The 17,436-nt window shown below is 42.4% G+C and overlaps 1 protein-coding gene across 3 annotated transcripts in view; it reads right to left on the minus strand.

Moving 5' to 3' along the window:
• arfgef3 (ARFGEF family member 3) overlaps nt 1–17,436 on the minus strand; it is a 78,878-nt gene that overhangs the window by 40,459 nt on the left and 20,983 nt on the right. For 2 of the 3 annotated variants that reach the window (XM_055018271.1, XM_023293217.3), the window contains exons 6-19: nt 16,704–16,820; nt 16,524–16,569; nt 15,259–15,343; nt 14,071–14,175; nt 12,719–12,843; nt 12,207–12,454; nt 11,102–11,214; nt 10,681–10,813; nt 9,108–9,703; nt 7,797–8,152; nt 5,656–5,822; nt 5,380–5,545; nt 4,326–4,433; nt 256–471 (exon numbers count right to left, since the gene is read on the minus strand). In XM_055018271.1, the coding sequence (XP_054874246.1) occupies nt 256–471; nt 4,326–4,433; nt 5,380–5,545; nt 5,656–5,822; nt 7,797–8,152; nt 9,108–9,703; nt 10,681–10,813; nt 11,102–11,214; nt 12,207–12,454; nt 12,719–12,843; nt 14,071–14,175; nt 15,259–15,343; nt 16,524–16,569; nt 16,704–16,820 (2,581 nt within the window). The remainder of the gene's footprint in view (nt 1–255; nt 472–4,325; nt 4,434–5,379; nt 5,546–5,655; nt 5,823–7,796; nt 8,153–9,107; nt 9,704–10,680; nt 10,814–11,101; nt 11,215–12,206; nt 12,455–12,718; nt 12,844–14,070; nt 14,176–15,258; nt 15,344–16,523; nt 16,570–16,703; nt 16,821–17,436) is intronic. The other variant, XM_023293218.3, reaches the window with a different exon arrangement.

The raw sequence follows: 17,436 nt of genomic DNA on the forward strand, positions 1-17,436 counted from the left end.
GAATGTTACTGTCAAAGAAAGTGAACTTTTCCATGCTAGTATAGTTTAGCTGCAGAGAACAAGTGGTGCACACACTGTTCGTCCTTCTAATGTAAACTCAGTGTGTTCCAGCTGCAGGGTTGATATTCAGGATCTGATCCCGATCCTTTGACTCTTCTATGTTCAAGGAAAGTAGAACAAAAGGTTCCCCACAGCGTTGACTGATGAGCCTCATTTTTCTAGTTAACGTGGACACATGAAACATGCTTGACCCACCCAGAGCACAGCTGAGCGCTGCTGCTTTGCGGAGGCCGTCTAAGCTCAGACAGATGGTGTCTCTCTCCCTCTGGCTCTGCTCTTTGACCCCCTCGGCTCCCAGGATGAAGGCCAGGCCCTTGGAGCTGCCAGCCATGCGACCCGTCAGCGGCGTGGACAGAACGTCGATCAGGTTCTTCCACACGCCGGTGAGGATGAAGCGGGAGAACACAGCTCCTAGAACACACACAAAAAAAAACAGGTGCTATATGTAGGAATTGTATTTTCATTCTATTCCTATTATTCTGAGGAAATTGAGGACTTTTAATGTCAGCAGAGGCATTTTAACCCAGGTTTCCACCTCACACTGAATCCATGCTCACATTCAACGTTTCATCTGGGTAAAGCTCCCTCTCCACTACACAAAACAAAACTCTCCCGTATTGTTAATCAGACCAGCAAAATCTTTGGTTCACTGCAAACTCGTGTCTCTGAACTGTGATCAGGAAAGCCACCCTGATCATAGAGGACCCCTTTCACCCCCTCCATCACTTACTTGCATCAGGCAGACGTTACAAAGTCCTACTGGCCCGCAAAAACATCTATAAAAAATCCTTTATTCCCACTGCAATAATCTCCCTGAACAAAATGAAGTAAAACACTGAACAGTACATCTATTTTTTTTTCCTTTAGATATCTGTACATTATGAGCTTGTGTCTTAAGCGTGTTTTGATGTGTTGCATTTTATTGTTGGAGCCTTGTCAAAGGAGAATTTCTGGCACGGTTTTGGGCAGACAGTCTATCTATTCTATTCTATTCTATTTCAGAAGTTGAGTTGGTACAACAGTGACCTAGCCAGCCTGCAGGGACGAAAACACAAAACAGGACGGGAACTTTTCAAACTTAGAAATAGCACCTATAAAGGTTCCATATGGTGAATATTCATTATTATTGTGTTTTGCATGTCTTAAAAACTTGGATGTGGACAATAAAAGCTGTGAGAACCTCAAGCTCAAGTGTAGGAGCCATGAATGAATTGTTGTTCTATTATGAGGTTTAGGGGCTTAATAATTTTTGTTTGTGTTTGCTTAGTTATGATATTATTTTGTGATCATGTTGAATAGAGGGACAGCAGGTCACATGGATATGGGCGGGGATAATAAAGCTGATATATTCATCTGTTCACCTTTCTTGACTTTTTTCATTGAGGGAGAGAGAGGGGATGAGCTGAGTCGCCATATTTTTTGTTGACTGCTATTTGATCGCTTTGATTATTATTGCTTATGACTGTGTGCACATTACCATGAGTTGATTATATTTTTTCTGTAATAAAAGGTTAAATTTATTCTTTGGAAATCTCAGTGAATTCTTTTGTTTAGTGCGTGAGACAAACAGGCCCAACCTCAGTCCCTCAGCAACTCTTGTTCGTTGAAGTCACTACATCAACCTTCTCAGATATCCGTCCAGATTTACAAGCAGGTCAGATTTGTATCTAATTTCTATGCAAACAGAAACTAAGGAGCCAATAGTCGCGCAGCTAAAAATCCGAAAAGTTTCGCCCCCTCACTGCTTCCAGATGAACCAATCAGAACGAGCAGCTCACAGTCCACCAGCTGTATTTACATTCTACAGCTGCTTCTGTCTAAAATGTCTCAGTTACAAGCAAATCTCATCAAATGTTCTGCTGTTGGCTGCAAGAGTGAACACAAGAGTCTTCATGCACTCCCAGCTTCCAAGGAGCTAAACACTCAGTTGATCAGTTTTATTTTTTGATGGCAATGTCCCAGCAACAACAGGAAAATCCTTAGTGTTAGTACATTGTATGGCTAACATGGCTAACGTTACCATTAGCTTTGATGGTCTGTTCACAGGTCAGAGCTCTGTGGAAACTGTAACACTGAGGGACATTCAGAGATGGTGAAAACTTTACTGTAAAACAATAAATTGTGTGAGTTACAGTGTTTTCATGTCTCCTGTTGTTCTTCATTTCAACCTAAACTCATCTGCTGTTTCTATCTGTTAGCTTCTCTAATTTTATAACCACAATGTTAACTCACTAAACACATAAGTTAAGAACAATGACTGTGCAGTGAATTAGGAGATGTTTCCGTGTCAAATACTTGCACAGAAAAAGTTAGAAGCAACAAAAAGGTCTGGTCTCAGGCACTCATTCAAGACTGTGTTAGCTGCTGTGCTGTCAACCACATAGGCAGAGAGAGTCTTCTTCCTGAAGGGGCAGGGACAGCAGCAACTAGGCTGCTTTTAAAACTACAAACACTGAAACAGCCTGTTTAGAACAGGATTAAAACCTGGAGTGATACAGTCATGGAGAAATGAACCATCCTTGTGGTGTTTTGAGCTAAAAAGAAACACTTTGGGGACATGAGAGACTTTTGTTAATGTGCTGAAAATGGGCACAGTATGGGACCTTTAAAGCTGTAGTCTGGAAACTACAACATCCCTAATAACAACACAAAGTACTCATTCATTTTTGCACTCCAGCATCTTGACAGTTTACACAGCAAGAAGCTGGAGAGCTAGTGATTCAGGCAAGCCCAACAGGAAGGTAAGTGCTGTATACACACTCAAAAAGAACATTAATGTCATCATAGGTGAGTCAGCAGCAGTTACCATGGCGATTCTGGCCGATCCTTAGCACTCCAGGGGGATGCTGAAGGAGCGCATGTGGTCCCTGACTCATTTTCTCCATGTCCGTCCCCGTGTGTGGCTTCTTTCTACCCATCTACTCTTTGATTTTTTTTTTTTTTTTTATAATTAACTTGCCTTTTATCTTTCTCAGTGCAGCTACTCCAAGAATGATTATTGTAAAATATGCTGTCGCAGCTACAAACAGACATTTTTATTCATGTCTCAAAGGGATGGTGCGTTTGGATGAACAGCCAGGCACAATCTAATTGATTTGAATTTGTTTTAGGGACAGCCAGTGACTAATAAACAGATCAAATGGGACCAAAAACACAACTTCAATTGTTTTATGAAACCAAATTGAGAATAAAAAGTGCTGGTTTATATTTTTATTTTGTGAAAACAGGCTGTGTTTTGATGCAGAACTCTTTGTGTGTTTTTTCCCAGCCTGCTGTTGCAAGCTCTCTGGAAACATTTCACTACATTTACCACTTGAGGGTAACCGAGTAGCAAGCGATTGCACCACCTTCCCAGTTACATAACTGTGCAGTCGGATATAAAACTCCCTGAATATTCATCTGTTATGGCCTTGCTCATCTGTGTCCTTTTGCTTTTCACGGCACCACAAAAAAAACCAAAAAAAAACGCTGGAACATTTGTCCATGCAGCACTCTTCTGGGATCCCTCACCTATCAGCGAGCAGCCAGAGCAGCGCTTTGAACTGATTAACACAGCAGCAGCTCGGCAGCAGTTTCTGGGTAAGTGAACTCCATTTAGAAGGAGTGAGACGAGCTGATTCAGAGGCTCGGAGGAAAAGCTCCTCAGCTCACTGCAAACACGAGAAGTCTCGGAATTAAGAGGTTCTGACCTGCAATAAAAAATGCAGCTGCTGACTGAGGAGAATTAAATGCTCATTACTTTTGCAACATAAATCCTGTCATAGCCGAAGGGGAGGAAATTAGACGAGTTGAAGCTCAGTATGAATTCAGGTGAAGACTCATTCTATTACAGCGACGTAGTCAGTGAATAAATGTTATCCACCCACCCATCCATCCATTATCTATACACCTCTAAATATTCATTAGGGTCGTGGGGGGCTGAAGTCTATCCCAGCTGACACCAGTCGATCACAGGGCTACATATAGAGACAAACAATCACACTCACATTCACACCTACGGACAGTTTAGACTCACCAATTAACCTCAGCATGTTTTTGGACTGTTTGAAGAAGCTGGAGTACCCGGAGAGAAAACCCACGCATGCACAGGGAGAACATGCAAACTCCATGCAGAAAGATCCTGAGAAAGCCGGGATGCAAACCAGGGATCTTCTAGCTGCAAGGTGACTGTGCAAACCACCAAACCACTGTGCAGCCCTGAATAAATGTTACCTAAATCATATTTCTGAGGTTTTGGGGCAGTTTTACTCTGATGATCTACTGACCTGCCATCGCCGTGTCACTTCCTGTCTTGTCACAGCTGAGAGGGGATTGGCTGGACGCCCTTCTGATCAGCTGACCTCCAATCGCACTGCTGCCCAAACCGTCAATATCTGAGAGAGAAACAGGGAGGAAAATGAGAAATTAGAAAGACATGGATGAGCTGTCAATCACAGATAATTAAAGAGGATGTCTAAGTTGTTAATAGTTTAAATGTTTTACTTCACAGGCAGTGACAGAAGAGAATGGAAGACCTTTAGATCACATTTACATACATGACTGTTCAAAAGTTTGGGGTCACCCAGACAATTTTATATTTTCCATGAAAACTCTCACTTATTAATGTGCTAACATCATTGCACAAGGGTTTTCTAATCATCAATGAGCCTTTCAACACCATTAGCTAACACAATGTAGCATTAGAACACAGGAGTGATGGTTGCTGGAAATGTTCCTCTGTACCTCTATGGAGATATTCCATTAAAAATCAGCTGTTTCCAGCTAGAATAGTCATTTACCACATTAACAATGTCTACACTGGATTTATCATTCATTTAATGTTATCTTCATTGAAAAAAATACTTTTCTTTCAAAAATAAGGACTTTTCTGAGTGACCCCAAACTTTTGAACGGTAGTGTACATCCTGATTGGGTCTTAAGATGATGAGTCGTGGCTTTCCAGAACAGAAGAGGAGTGTTTAGGAGAAATTTTCCCAGGGATATAAGAAGAGCTAATGCTTTGTGCAGTCAGTTAAAATCTAGAAATTTTCACCCCAAAATTTTGAACAGTGGTGTATGTTTTGAGTACTCCATACATCATTTTCTAAAAAGCATGTGATCTGTCTTTACACCAAAAATACACATTTTATTTTGTGATATTCCAGCTGTGTGTGTTTGTATAGTCCACAGTCACACACACCATACCATCAACACATCAGTCATTACTAGAATATTCATCATTATGTATTTCACACCTCTATTCTTCATTCTAATATCATTTGCCATAATTACATCATCTCTTACTTTTAGTATATCGCACCAAAAACTATGACACTACACCTGTCAGCATGGTGATGAGGGGCAGAGTGTGGTCCTCCAGGGAGCCCCAGTATCCAGCTTCACCCAACAGGTTTCTCTCCAACACCTGGTGGTAGAGCTCCTCGATCCAGGCCTGAGACAGGACCACGAGGACGCCGCTGCTCTGGATCAGACGCACAAATTCCTTCTGCACGACGGGAACACATCATTAAACGTTACCGCATCCAAACTTCATCCACACACGCAACACTTGGATAAGATCTTTCTGAGTTCTGACGGACTAGATGATGTTCTCACCAGGCTGAGGACGGGTGCGAGCGCTCGCCGTCTGTAATAGTCGCAGCAGCAGAGCTTGAGATTGAGCAGCAGAGCGTAGTAAGACACCAGGTAGAGGCCGTCGGCGTTCATCAGGGACTGACAGCTCAGAGTGTCACCTGCTTCAAAGCCCGGAGAGTGAATCCCACCTGAGGAAGACGGTGAAGGTATCAGGGGTTTAATCGTGTCACTCAGCCAGCCCAGTCTGTAGAAGCTATTAGTGTGGGACATAATGTGGGATATAATGAGCTTTATTCCAAAACAAACACTTCGGTATTGTGCAAATAATATTCAAATCAAATAATAAGGTGCTGAAAACAGAAGCAGTAATGAGTAATGTTTGTAACAGACAGACAGTCAGTCAGACAGACAGACAGACAGACAGACAGACAGACAGACAGACAGACAGACAGACAGTCAGTCAGTCAGTCAGTCAGTCAGACAGACAGACAGACAGACAGACAGACAGACAGACAGACAGACAGACAGACAGTCAGACAGACAGACAGACAGACAGACAGACAGACAGACAGACAGACAGACAGACAGACAGACAGACAGACAGCTTCAGTGTTCCTTCAAAATAGTGAAGCTGGAATTGTTTTTGGTGGAACATCTGCAGTTCAAGCTGCTACTTCAATAAAAAAAAACAAGCAGGGTTGCCTTCCTGCACGATCCAAGTTGTCCTGGCAACACTTGAACTATCACTACACCTATCTAGGACTACAAGCTATCTACCTTTATGCCTCAAAAACGTCAACATATCCTTCTAAATTAACTGGAATCTGTGTGAAACATTTAGAAAATGGTGGTGATGGCGAAAGTGGAAAGAAGGGAGAATAAGGCAGAGATTTAGGGGTCAAAAAGGGATTGTGTCAGATTTAAATAAAGAGAAAGAAGGCTACGAAAAGAAAAGTGGAAGGCACTGAGAGGTGAGATGGTAAAATATGTAAAGAGGGACAAGAAGAAGACAGAAAATGAACGTGGAGGTGAGAGGATGCAGCGAGATGCAATCAGTTGGCTGATGAGTCAAGTGTTTTAATCAAAGACTCACGCTGGGGATTTAAAGTCTCGACCAAATTCATTAAGTCAGTTAACCGTACAGTTTAATTTCATCGGTAATTTTTGCTCCGCTGATGTAAAAACTCCCAGCAGGCCTCCTGTTTCTGCTGATGGATTATTGAGTCACGCATGAAGCCAAAGCTTTTTATTAAACTGTTCCTGCTCTGAAGTGATGAAATGAAAAGGAAACGGTGTGAAAACTACAACGTGGCTTTCAGAGGAAGCTCACATTTTTCACTTTTTCATGGTCTAAAGTCACACAGTCAATACTTACACAGCAGTTGATTTAGCTTTTATACAACATTATTTTATATTACAGGCGAATGATTTTGATTCTTTGGTAAATCTACAGTTTGCTGCCTTGTTTTGTTCTTCTGAATGGGAAAGGAAGAGCAGCATGCATGTGAGTATTTTTATTAAGTGTGAAAGTGATGAATCACCACCATGCATGAATCACACATTAATATTAGGCTAATTTATGAATGATTCATGTTTGCAAAGATGCAAAAAAATAGTCAAAAATAGCCCTTTTTCAAAAGATGATTTAGAAAGGTGTTTAAATTTGCATCCCCAGCGCAGCGGCCTGGGTTCGATTCCTGCTCACGACCCTTTACTGCATGTCTTCCCCCAACTCTTCTCCCGACTTTCCTGTCTGCCTCTCAACTGTTTCTATCTAATAAAGCCAAAGGTCAAAAATATAACTTAAACAAAAATCAGCTAGAATAGTCATTTACCACATTAAGGTCTAGACTGGATTTATGATTAATTTTATGTCATCTTCACTGAAAAAAAATATTTTCTTTCAAAAATAAGGACATTTCTAAGTGACCCCAAACTTTTGAACAGTGGTGTACCTCTATAACATTGTATTATCTGTGTGTGTGTATCTGTGTGCTCTATCAGTGACATTCCTAAAGTGTTTTGTGTTTGATCCAGGAACAGCAGCTGCTCCGACCTCTCCTCCTTCAGCAAATACACCGTGTTTGTTCAGCAAACACTCAAGTTAAACACAGACTCTATTCTGATCCCAGGCTTGAAAATACACCCAGAAACAGACTCACCCGCCTGCAGTCCGGAGCAAAACGTGGAGGAGAAGTTCTGCAGCGACAGGTCCACCTCGGTGGCGGTGGCCAGTCCCAGCAGCCTCGGCAGCAGCGCCGCCAGCGATTGGACGAACAGCCTGGCGCTCTGCTGGTCGGCCTCCTGGTTTCGCAGCAGTTTGAGAGACAGGGCGGCGGTTCTCAGCGAGCGGTGACCAGGGCAGTCCCGAGGCGTCTGCTGCTCCTCGTCGGCCAGAGAGACGTTGTCAGAACCAATGTCGGAAACATCGGAGCGGCCCGAGTCCTTCTCAGCAGCCATGGAGTACTGATCACAGGAGTCGAACTCGGTCCGGGACAAGTCCTGCTCCTCCATACTGCTGGACAACACGCAGAGGCATAAACACATTTATATTTCACTGCTTTATCATCATATTTAAGTCAGACTTTAGATTTCAGATTGTTTTTGGCGACAGTAAACAACATCCTGCCTTGATTTATAATTGTATTTGTCATAATCGCAATAATCTGTGTGTACAGTTGCGGCTGTGAGCCATAAAGCTTCCTTCTGTTCTGCATTTAGGAATACGTCATGTTGAAATAGTGACTAATAACCTCAGAAATAAGCACACACGGCTGGCATTTATAGGGTGGATCCAGACTTTTCTACTGCATAAATTAAGGGTTGGGCAAAATGAAATTATTTTTGCAAATTTTGCCATTTCTATTAACTTTTTACAACACTATACTTTCAAACGTGGTTGAAACTGTTAAAGAACCATGGCAAGTAATTTCTAACTCTAACCCTAAGTGGCGACATTATGATATTTCTACTAAAAGCTCCCAACAAATAACAAAAGCATTGTTACTTGTAGAAAGTGCAACAATAGCCTTCTTTTCTGTAAAGCGAATTTGAAGGAATCTTTTGAAAAGGCACAAACAAAAAGAAAAGACATTGTACATTACACTTGTTTACATTTAGGCAAACAAACTACGCGGAATAGTGCAATCAGAGGGTGGCATTATCGGATACGTTAACCATGACTTTAATCAAATTCTACTTCTTTTCTAGAAGTGGAAACAGCTGATGAGTCATGGAAGTTACATTTTTAGAAAAAAAATGAAAAAAATGAAATTACTTTTGCTAATTTTGCCATTTCTATTAACTTTTTAGAACACTATACTTTCAAACATGGATGAAACTGTTACAGAAACATGGCTAGTACCTTCGCGTCATCGTGTCTTTTTGAAATCGGCCACTAGATGGTGCCAAAGTCAGACAGGTAGCTTTAAAAAGCCAAAACCACTGACCGTTAAAGATAAGATCATGTGTACCTGAAGTTGCTCTCGCTGTATCGTGACCCTCCCCCGTGATGCGACCGCGTCCTGGACTCCACCGACAGGAAGTTGGTGATGTCGGGGTAGACGAGGGCGTGACTCCTCTGCACCACATCTGGAGGAACTGCACCTCCTCTTTCTCCTCCTCCTCCTCCTCTTCGCTCTTTCTCTACTCGTCCCTCCACCTCCACTGCTCCTCCTCCTCCTCCTTCCTCCCTCTGGCTCCCCTGGTCCGGTCCGGGGCTCGGTTTGGTCGCCTCCTGACCGCTGCAGGACGAGGGCGATGGGAGTCGCGCTTCCTCGCCGCATTCCTCAGGAGTGGTGTGTCCCGGAGCCATGCCCAGCTCCCCCACCTCCAGGTCCAGCGTGGTCTGTCCCGTCTCCGTGGTGATGCTGATGCTGATGTCGGGGCTGCGCTCGGTGGCCCCGGTGGTGGCCACGTTGGAGGAGGAGGAGCTGGGGTCCCACTGAGGCTGCTCTGAGGACAGGATGTGTCTCTGCCACCTGAAGTCGGCCTCGTTGATCTCCATGGACTCACGGGTCGACTCGGTTCCATCTTTCAGATCGTCCAGTCGTCTGAGGAGGAGTCGAGCCTGGAAAACACAGCAGCAGCATTATTATTTTTCATTTTATCCTCATTTTTAAGCTTATTCCTTCTATAACTTCCACTTTCTTCGGTGCAAACTCCCTGAGATGCTTTCAGCAAATAAAGAGACACTTGTTTATCTTGACCTCATACTTGTCTCTTATCTGCTTTGTGTAAGGACAGCCTGCAAGCTTAGTTCATTTCAGCCAGAAGGCCTCTGAATTTTTTACCGCGTGGCTTTTAGTCGCAGCCGAGTCACTCATGGTTTTTCCGTTTTGTCAAAGAACGCAGAATTTTTTGTTTTTTTCAAAATCTGGTTGGTGAAAACTGCTTATTTTTAGCATTTTTAAAAATAAAACATGCAGACTAAAGTAACTTCATTAAAAAAAAAATCTTGATTTTCAGCTCATGTTTGGTTAAGTTTTCAGAGAAAACTGCACATCACAGATGATTACTTCAAGGACCATATGAGAGTTTAAAATCTGACAATGCTTTCTAGTTTCACAGTTTCTAGCTATAATGAACGTTGCAATTTGGGCGATTTGCAAAAAGATAACATGAATTTCAAACCTGCTGCAGGTTTCGCGCTTCAGAGGTTCAAGTCTATATGAATATAAAGTGGATTATTATAACGTTGGAGTTCCCCTCTCACTATTTGTGGATTTATGGGTCATTCCAGAATTGGAAGACATTTTACGTCCTAACCATCAAATTTCAAATAATCCATGAACAAAATACTAAAACATGCAGTCGTTGTGTAAATGTACTTGTCCTGAGACCAAATCTAAAAAAATAAGAGAAAAGAATGTTTGATAATATTTTTTAAAATACCAAATAAGTCTGGTGTTCCCCCTAAAATGCCATTTTTCTCTTGCCCCACCCACCTGATGACCAAATTGAATCTCAAAGAAAAATGAAATTCTAAAATTTTGAAGCCCAAATGTCCTCCAGTTCTGGAATGACCCTTATATCTCCACTACAAACCTGTTCAGGCTGGATGCCGCGGCCCTGTGACAGTTCATCCAGAGCACTGAGCAGAGCACAAGCACAGGAAACAGAGGAGTAACAGGCCTCGATGCCTCCCTTCATACAGGCCTCCGTCATCCCGTCCATCACTCTGCAACAGCAAACAAACACACACATAGTGCATTATAGCATAACTGATTCACCTGCAGTTAGAAAAATCACACAAGATTCAAAGTATGCATTTGATTTTCATTAATAATTGCACTATTTCATGAAATATTGTGACCAAAATCTACACCTTTTTATTAATAAGTGGGTAAATGCAGTGTATTGATTTCTGCTTAAGAAAAGCAGCAAACCAAATATATTGCTCAAGATGGTGCATTTTAGAAGATTACCAGTCTTTCAAATAAAAAGCAAAGACAGGTGAGTTACTGACAGCTTCAGCAGGTCCAGGTGAGACTTCCTCTTTGAGAAGGAGCGCTTCCTGGTTTCAGGTTCAGCCATGCAGGGACCGGCCAGGTCGTAGAGCCGCTGGGGGCTGCCCAGAATCTGACACACACACACACACACACACACACAATCAAATCATTTACATTCCTTTGATGTTTCATTTCCACAAATATATGCAGCTGATTTCTCTTTCAAAAACTTAAAAACTTTGCTGATTAACCCTCAGAACCCTAAAACCTGTTGGCAGGTTTCAAAGACTAGTTGTCTTTAAAAAAAAAAAAAAAACAACAAAAATGATCCATTTAGCAAAACCAGAAACTGTAAAAGCAAAGAGAATAGTCAGATTTTGAAGTTTCCAACTGTCCTCGAACTAAACATTTATAACATTACCATTCTGTACATTCTCCTGTTGAATCTGCTGTTTTAATTGCTGCTTTTAATATACTTGCTGTATTTTTTTAAATTTTAATTTATTTTTAATATATTGCTGTGCATAATCAGCTGTTTTACATCTGTGACACTTATATGGACACTAGTGCCTTCACTCAGTCATACTGTTACTTTCAGCAGACCTGCTACTGCACATCATCTGCTGCTGGCACCCACCCACCTTTTTGTGTTTTTTCTTTCTCTTGCTCTTTTGAAATGTGCCGCTTTTGCCCACCTAACTGCTCCTCAGGGACAAATAAACCAAATCAAAATATTTAATGAAAAGCACGTCATTTTTAATAAATGGCCAAAAATAAGGATTTTGTTTTAACTAGAGTCTCTAAAAAAGAAAAAAATTCTGTGCTCTTCTGTTCACCCAGGAAGTCATTCATGACTCAGCTGTGAGCAATGGTCACATAACAAAAATTCAGGGACTTTTCTATTGTAGAAGTAGTACAATATCTAAAATAAAAAGCATCTATCTAAAATACACCGTTCAAAAGTTTGGGCTCACTCAGAAAAGTCCTTATTTTTGAAAGAAAAGTTTTTTTTTTCCATGACAATACAACATTAAATGAATTACATAGAGGTGAAAATAAAACAAAAGAGAAAGTTATAAAATGCTTCAGGTGATGATAAAAAACAGCGTCTCCTCATGCCACCTCCTTCATGATGCGGATGGCCTCGGTTCGGTGCTGGGGAGGCGGGTACAGCAGGATCCGGTGGTAGAGCGACTGCAGCACCGGCTTCATCGACTCCACGCAGCTCACCAGACGCACCAGCTCTGCCGCGATGTAGCACACCGTCCGCACTACCGGAGCGATCCTGGCGGGGGCGCTGGAGGAGCAGCCGGACCCTCGGCCCTGATCGGACACTCCCCCGGTAGAGGGGTCCACCTCCTGGCTGACTCCTGAGGAGAACGAGGGGGTACGAGGAAGCATTCAGAGTCAGTTCCCCTCCAACAGCAGCAGCTCTTCACACACCATTAGCTTCATTACTGAGCTTAATAGCTGATTACATTTTACAAGCCATCATTAAACACAATCTTTGTACACCCCAAATTAGTTTCTTCCTTCATGTCACCCATATGGACTCGTTCCAGCTCACAATGGCCCTCATGTTCTTGTATAAATGCTAAGCTCCTACAGAGGGTTTATCTTGTGAATCCAGTTACCCAGACTGAGTCTCTCCGAGAGCCGATCTCGTTCTGAAGCCGGCATGTAGCCGTGATGGGAGGCGATGGTTTTATCGTTGACGGGGTTTCCCATGATGGCCACCAGAGACGGACACAGCTGCTTCCTGTGAGGAGGAATATTGATGTTTTTAGGATTACTGATCCATTAGAACACAGCATATTACAATAAAGGAGCATGGTGACGTAAAACTGACCACTATCCAAGAAATCTCAAATTATCATTAACTGGATGAATGGCTCACAAAACATACCACATAAAGCATCCAATGGATATTTCAGCTGCCTTAATTAGGGTCCAGACAACAAAGGTGTCTAGGATCCTCTCGGAACCAATGGGTTTCTTCTTTTTATTTTCTCTCCTGTTTTTTGAATCGCAATTTTGAAGGCCTAAAAATACTTGAAAATGCGTGAAACTTTACACACACATCAGGACCAGTGAAAAATTTGATATTTTATGGAACTTGAATAAATGTGAACCAAAATGGTTCAATAGCGCCACCTGGAAAATTTCAAACAGGCTCTACAACCAGTACGCATCACCTACAACTATGATCTTTGGGAGGCATAAGTAACTTGTCATGACGCACAAAAAATGTAATTGACAACCATACCTAAAACACAACAGGAAGTCGGCCATTTTGAATTGTGACACATATTTGGGATGATTCTGGACCAATTTTTGCACATACTCAAAAGGCAGAAACTCAAACAAGGTAACCTCAACAGAGCTGAAATTTGGCCAGGATGTCCACCAGGCATGGGTGATTAAAAGTTATCAAAATGCTCCACAATAGTCTGAGGGCATGAAATGGCGGCTGTCAGAATTTTAACAATTCACCATGAAACAGGAAGTGATGTATAACTAGCCTGTACATGCTCCAGTCTGCCTCAAACATTACATGTGTGATCACAGTCCGGCGATGATTACATACCGAGGCCGATTTACATTCACAGTGATAGCACCACCTGGTGGACAGTTTTGACAGGTTGCCATCAAAAAGGCCATAGGCCAAAATATACTCTCAGTCGCAGCGCCACCTGGTGGACACACGTGACCCAACCAACGCTGCTTGCAGCTTTAATTTCATATAGTTTTTTCCTTGCAGTCTCATATATTTTTACATCTAAATTGCATGATTTCTTATCAATAAATTTCAACAGCATGAACAGAAACCAACAAATAATCCTAAATAACAACAGATTTTTTTTTGTCTAAACCATCAAAGGAGAGGTTTTTTTTATCCTCAATGTGAACGCAAATATTAAGAATCAAGAGCGCATTTTTGTCTCGTTTTAATTGTGATAACGTGTGCAGCGCTGGGAAGTCTTACCACACCAGGTCGGTGAAGCCTCTGGACAGGTGCATTGTGGGAGGGCAGCTGCTGAGCATAGAGAGGATGCACTCCAAGTAGAGCAGCTGCAGCAGCTGGTTGTCACTGGAGGGAGGAAACACACAAATTAAAAGAAAGGTTTACTGCAATGTAGCCGCCACAAGTCAGATGGCCTCAGTTTAAAGCTGGAATAGACAGGATCGTTTTTTAAGCTAAAAAATCCACAGTTGGTGATCTGAGAGGGAACTAGACCTCCATGTTAAAATGTCCAACTTTACACTAGAAATAAAGATATTTACAGCCTGGTTCAAAAACAGTTTTGGTCTCTATGTCTTGTTTTCATGTTGATGGAAACCCTACGGGCGGGGAATTTGTAAATTATTCATTCATTTAGATTGTATTTGGGCTTAAAATAATGCCTAGTTAATTCATTTTAGAATTAGCCAGGAGTTAGAAGGAGCCAAGTACTGTGAAAATGACAACACCGCTCTTCAGGAAACCTATGTGTAGCATCAGCGAGGGCTCGTCCAACTGTATTTACAGTCTACGTTGTCTATAGTTACAATAATAAGCATGACTGGTTCTGTATACAGTAGGCAATAAGTCTGTGTTGCCTAAATTTGCACAAATAGATGTACTTTCCTGTTGTTTCTGAGCATTTTATAAATAAGACTGTATATTGGAACTTGACTAAATGAAATTTCATTTTCCAAAACTTCTTAAAAACATTGAAATTGTTGCATTTAATCTTCATTTTTTATCTTTGTGAAAAGGTACTTTTCTTTTGGTGGTAGGTAAAATCTCTTTGTGGGGCCACAAAAATTCCTCTATGCAGGAAAAGCCAAACTAAACTGCACCTGAACAGCAGTTCTGGATATGAGCTGAAATTGAATTATATAGTCAACCTCAGAGAAACGCACACTAGAACACACTATAGTTTACTTTTTTTTAAGAGGCTTACATGAGCATCTCACCCAAAACTAACAAGTATATAACATTGTTCTCTTTAGATCCTGCACAAAGCCAATTCTAATCAATTTTATGAGTGTTAACTGCAATTCTTTGAAAATTTATGATCCTATTTTAAAGCCTAATGATTCCCATGCAAGACTGAGACGATGAATTATCTCCACATTTAGGACAACAAAACAGAAAGAAGGTTCAGCTAAAGGAAACCTGCAGCCATACCTGTCCACCGACTCCAGTTTTTCACAGAAAACGGTCAGAACCGTCACCACGTCCTCACACAGCGCCTGGCTGGTGGGAGAAATATCTGCAAACACCATAAAGAGGTTAATTCCACTTTATCTTTATTCAATATGCACCTAAAGTGATAAAAAACTCATTACTTTTCCCCGTGTCTTACCTTGTCTCCTCCTCACCTCCTCATTCCGCTGTAATAAATATAATAAAATCAATACGATCGCTGTGAACTTGTTTGGCTTTCCGCCTGCTGAAGCATCTGTCTGAACTCTTCATGTGTATGTGACTGTTTACAAGATCACAAAGAAGCGCTGAAACCCTCTCTGCAAAGGTGTTTTCTCACTACCGTCAGACTGGTGATTACAACGGCTTTATACCAGCTATAAAGAGTTTGTGGTTGACACTAAACATGACTGAACTTCCACAGCTGCTGGTGGCCTTTGAGGCTTTAATGCTCCGTTCAAAACAAACACATTATGGATGGAGAAAACTGCAGAGGCTTCGCTATTTTTGGGTTCTTGCTGCGACAAGGGCGAATAGAAGTTAAGCACCAAAGGAGGAGTCACTTAGTTGTGTAGGTCAGAAGGGTTTATCCTCTGAGAACATCATAGCAGCTTGTGAGGCTCATTGGAAGGAAGTCTTGTTTCAGTCCCATCCAGTATAAGATGGACTTTGCTGGCCTCCCTCACTAATCTCTTTCCTGTAACTCCTTCAGAGGGAATCATGGGTGTCTTGGTGGCCTCCATCACTAGTCTCTTTCCTGTAACTCCTTCAGAGGGAATCATGGGTGTCTTGGTGGCCTCCCTCACTAGTCTCTTTTCTTGTAACTCCTTCGGAGGACTCATATGTGTCTTGGTGGCTTCCATCATTAATCTCTTTCTGGTCACTCCTTCAGAGGAGTAATAGCTGTCTATATGGCCTCCCTCACAAGAATTTTTCTTGTATCTCTTTCAGAAGAAGTCTTGGTGGCCTCCCTCACTAGTCTCTTTCCTGTAACTCCTTCAGAGGAGTCATAGGAGTCTTGGTGGCCTCCCTCACTAGTCTCTTTCTTGGAGCTCCTTCAGAAGAGTCATAGGTGTCTTGGTGGCCTCCATCACTAGTCTCTCTCTTGTAACTCCTGTATCTGCATCTGTTCATAAAAAGCTAGCGTCCCATGTCCATAAATCATATGTATTGTTATATAATAGAGGTTTTTACAGTCCTGTAGCTAATAGAGGAGCTGCAGAGGAGACATAAAGGTAATGATGTACCTCTTCTCTGCAGCGGGGGTGCAGTCACCTCATCTCCATCAGCACCCTGAGGACCAACACAGAGCAGAGGGCACGAGTGACTTTGAGCTTCAACACGATGTGACGCTGTGCACATATCTGTGTAGTGTGCGTGTGTGTACGTGTGTGTGTGTGTGTGTGTGTGTGTGTGTGTGTGTTGACCTCCTGTCTGTGGCGCAGCTGCAGCGTCAGGTCTCCCAGAATCTGGCTCAGCGTCGCCCTCACCGCCGTGTTGATGCTGCGCTGGTGGCAGCTCGACACGTAGGTCTTGATGCACACCTGGAAACGAACACAGACAGAAAGCCGTGACGCACAAGACCGGACACGCAACGGACAGTCGGGGGGAGATTTACGGGAGGTTTCCATGGTGTCACTGGTTGCTGCAGTAACCAGACTAAGCAGGAGGATGTATTATCAGGGGGTCAAACATCTTCCGGACGGAGAAGAAGGTCACAGAGGGAACACTGTAGATCACTGCGAGATGAGACAGCAGCTAGTCAGCAACACACACACACACACACACACACACACACACACACAGACACAGACAGACACACAGACACACAGACACACACACACACACACACACACACACACACACACACACACACACACACACACACACACACACACACACACACACACACACACACACACACACACACACACACACGTCATATATAACACACTTTCCACTGGATGCTTTTATCGCTGCTGTATCTTGAGAGTATAGCTGTCTTTTTTTTTTTTTTTAGCTCTCATGGACCCTCAGTTAAGGCTCACTCCTTATATTCGGCCTGTAAGTGCACAAACACATAGACACTTTGCTTTGTGCAGTTTTTGCTATTTAAAAACCTTCAAGGACGTTCAAAGTGCGGCAAAAATCAGACTTGCA

The sequence above is a fragment of the Amphiprion ocellaris genome, chromosome 16, assembly GCF_022539595.1.
Source record: "Amphiprion ocellaris isolate individual 3 ecotype Okinawa chromosome 16, ASM2253959v1, whole genome shotgun sequence".
Taxonomy (NCBI): Eukaryota; Metazoa; Chordata; class Actinopteri; family Pomacentridae; genus Amphiprion; species Amphiprion ocellaris.